The sequence below is a fragment of the Acanthisitta chloris genome, unplaced genomic scaffold, assembly GCF_000695815.1.
Source record: "Acanthisitta chloris isolate BGI_N310 unplaced genomic scaffold, ASM69581v1 scaffold27072, whole genome shotgun sequence".
Classification (NCBI taxonomy): domain Eukaryota; kingdom Metazoa; phylum Chordata; class Aves; order Passeriformes; family Acanthisittidae; genus Acanthisitta; species Acanthisitta chloris.
The window spans coordinates 798-4070 of NW_008661445.1; the positions used below are offsets into that span (position 1 = coordinate 798).

At 61.6% G+C, this 3273-nt stretch overlaps 1 protein-coding gene across 1 annotated transcript in view; it reads left to right on the forward strand.

Annotated features, from left to right (window-relative positions):
• Positions 1-1488, forward strand: part of MFRP (membrane frizzled-related protein) — a gene marked incomplete at its 5' end in the record, with an annotated part of 2192 nt that extends 704 nt beyond the window's left edge. Inside the window, 5 exons of the mRNA XM_009070242.1 lie at positions 1-150; positions 239-369; positions 807-941; positions 1063-1190; positions 1264-1488. Coding sequence (XP_009068490.1) covers positions 1-150; positions 239-369; positions 807-941; positions 1063-1190; positions 1264-1488 — 769 coding nt within the window. The remainder of the gene's footprint in view (positions 151-238; positions 370-806; positions 942-1062; positions 1191-1263) is intronic.
• Positions 1489-3273: the final 1785 nt, after the last annotated feature.

The window sequence follows — 3273 nt, forward strand, 5'->3', positions numbered from 1 at the left end:
GCTGTGCCTCTGGCAGATCTCAGTGCCCGTGGGCCATGTCATCGACCTGCACTTCCACAACTTCAGCCTGGAGTCGCACGAGGACTGCAGCTTTGACTTCGTGGAGGTGCACGACAGCGCGGGCACGGGGGCTGCCAGCCTCATGGGCAGGTACCCCCCGATGCCTCCAGCCCTGCTGCACCAGCCTGGGGAAAGGTTTGAGCACCTGACCCCATTCCTTGCCCCGTGATCTCTTCAGGTTCTGTGGCCACCAGCTGCCACCCACCCTGACCTCCTCGCGCCACGTCATGACTGTCCTCTTCGTGGCGGATGAGGGGGTAGCAGACGATGGGTTCTTTGCCACCTACCAAGCCCACAATGCCACAGAGAGTAGGTAGCCAAGCAGGGGCACGGGGAGGGATGAGCCATCACCATCCTTGGGGGTCTTCAAGGACAGGCTGGACAAAGCCCTGGAAAAAACTGCTCTCATCTCATAGCTGACTGTGCTTGGAGCAGGAGGTTGGGCTACAGACCCATGGAGTCCCTTCTCACCTGAATTCCCCTAGAACTCTCCTGATCCTAGCCGTGGGAATGTGGCCTGGAAGGGCTCACCTGCACAGAGGCACAATCCAGACCCTGAGGGCTGCCCCTAAATAACCCAGAGAATTTTGGATCTCCCTAAGCTAGGGATCTGCCAGACCAAGCAGAGTGAACACAGGGAGGGTCAGCACGGGCACAGGCTGACTCCCAGCAGCATCCAGCCTGCTCTGTGCCCATGCCCACACCCCAGCCCCTGCCCTGCCGGGCTGTCCCCTCTCATCTCCCAGAGACCTGCAGCCCTGAGGAGTATTCCTGTGGGAACGGTGAGTGCCGGGCGCTGGAGTCCGTGTGTGACGGCTGGCACGACTGCCCCGACGGCACCGACGAGCTCAACTGCACTGGGGTGTCCTACCCAGCCTTTGGTGAGTGCCACCCTGGGGTGCCCCACTGAGCACTCAGCCCCTCCTATCCCACCCTGGCAGCTGCCCCATGGCACACCTGGTGGGCAGCACTGTAAGGAGCGAAGCACCTCACGCCGCGCAGGGTCTGTCTGTGAGCCCGTGGAAGTGGAGATGTGTCTGGGGCTGGGCTACAATGCCACCTCCTTCCCCAACATCTGGCTGACAATCCCTGACCAGGAAGGAGCTGCTGAAGTGCTGCAGGACTACCAGGTGAGCTGCCCAGGGGATGCCCATGGGGCTGCCCTCACCGTAGGGCGCTGGGCTCACCGCTGCTCTCCCGCAGACGCTGATGGAACTGGCGTGTTACCAGCACCTTCGTCTGCTCATCTGCAGCCTCTTCGTGCCCAAGTGCACCCCGGATGGGGGTGTCCTGCAGCCCTGCAGAGCTGTCTGCCTGGCTGCTGAGCTGCGCTGCCAGCAGTCCCTCGGCCTCCTGGGCATCCTCTGGCCCATCAACTGCAACATCCTGCCCGACTCCAATGACCCTGTAGAGTGCTTCCAGCCCTGACCTGGCAAGGGAAGAGGAGCAGGGGACGAAGCAGCCTGACCAGAGTCACTTTCCCTATCCTAAATGTCCCTCTCATCCTCCTCCACAGCTGCTGGGGTGGTCTTCCATCAGCAGCCTCCCATTGCCTGGCTCCTCACCCCCCCTGGGGTCAGACTCAGCTCAGTCCATGCCTGGATGCCATGGGCCATGTCACCCAGCCTTGCTGCAGGGAAAGGCTTGTGCTGGAGGAGCTGTGCCCACAGGCTGGAGCTGTGCTGGGGACACCGTGGAAAGGACTAATGCTCCCCAAAGAAGTAAGGCTGGGTGGAGGTGAGCCAAGCTGCAGGCAGAGCAGCCCAGGGCTCTTTGTATCCTGCAGCCCCACAGGCAGCAGAATAAACAGCGTGAGCAGCTGACAAACCCAACGGAGCTGGTGGCTCATTTGGGGAGGGTCTGTGTGTGGATCCCAAAGGAAATTGAGGCATGGGCCAAGGGAGAGAAGTCAGGGATGGGGTGGGGGGTCTGAGCAGGAATAGAGGGGCACAGGGCAGACTGTCTGTCTGCAGGGGGGAACAGGCTGCCCATGCCCTCACTGGGCTGGGGGCTTGTGGGGTCGAGGGATGGGTATTGGAGGAGATCAGTTTGGTGGCCCCATGGTGCAGGGAAGGGATGCTTCCCCAGCAAGAGCTGTGACCCTGCTGACTGAGCTGGCCATGCTGGCTGGAGGCCACCCTGATGGCCACAGGCCTGGCAACACCCCATGGCCACAAACCAGCTCCCAGCTGGCCAAAAACCACAGTCCCTTCACACCTTAGGACAGAGAAGCTCACTGCCAGCACCCAGGCTGGCCCTGGGCATCCGGGGCAGGACAGCTCAGCCAGCAATGTCACCCACACCACTGTGGGCCCGGGCATGGGGAGGTGAGAGCCAGCAGTGCCAGTGTGTTTCCCACTGCCCTAACCCATCCTGAGTGTGTGGGAGTCCCGTGTCTGGCTGGGGGCACTGGGAGCAGCACCTACTCGGCTCAGCACTGCTCTGCCCTTGTACCCAGCGTGGCACTGGTGTTCCCACACAGCTCAGGGGGTCGAGCCCACCCTGATCCCTCATTTCCAATTGCTGCACGCTGGCTGCAGGGTACAGGGACTCCCCCAGCCACAGCACAGCACTGCTGCCTGGTGTCTGGCCGTGTCCCTTGGATGCACTCGGTGCTGGAACAAGTTAAAGGCAAGTTGGGAGTGCCTTGGACAGCTTTGCCACGTGCTGCAGTCCCCGAGGGCCAGCCCTGCCTGCTGGCATGGCCACAGAGCTGCTCTGCCCACACTTCCACCTGCCCTGCTCGCTCAGCCCCACACTTTGGCACTCCCAGGTGGCTCCTGCAGCTCCCCACGGATGTTCCCAGGGCTGGCACAGCCAGACTGTGTGTGCCATGCCATTCCCATCGTGGCACAGCCCTGTGCCAGTCAGGGGACCCGCACAGCTCTTCCTTCTGCCACTCCAACTCTCTCTGCCTTTGCTGGATTTCCTTCCCTTAGCCCTTTTCTCGTTCTGCCTTCCTTCCACTGCCTGTTTTCCCTGTTTTCCCTCCCCTCCATCCTGCTGCCCTGGCTGCCCACCCAAGGCAGCTCACAGCCTGTGCCTCCTCTCCTTTCCCCAGTCTGTTTGCCTCTCTGTCCCTTCCCCCTGCTTTACAGCCCTCCTGACACCATGGGATTATTTTTCTTTTTCCCCTTGTCTTGTAGCTTTTGGCTCCCAAGGCCCTTGATTTCCTTTGGAGTTTGGGAGGAGAGACGTGAGGAGGAGGAGGAG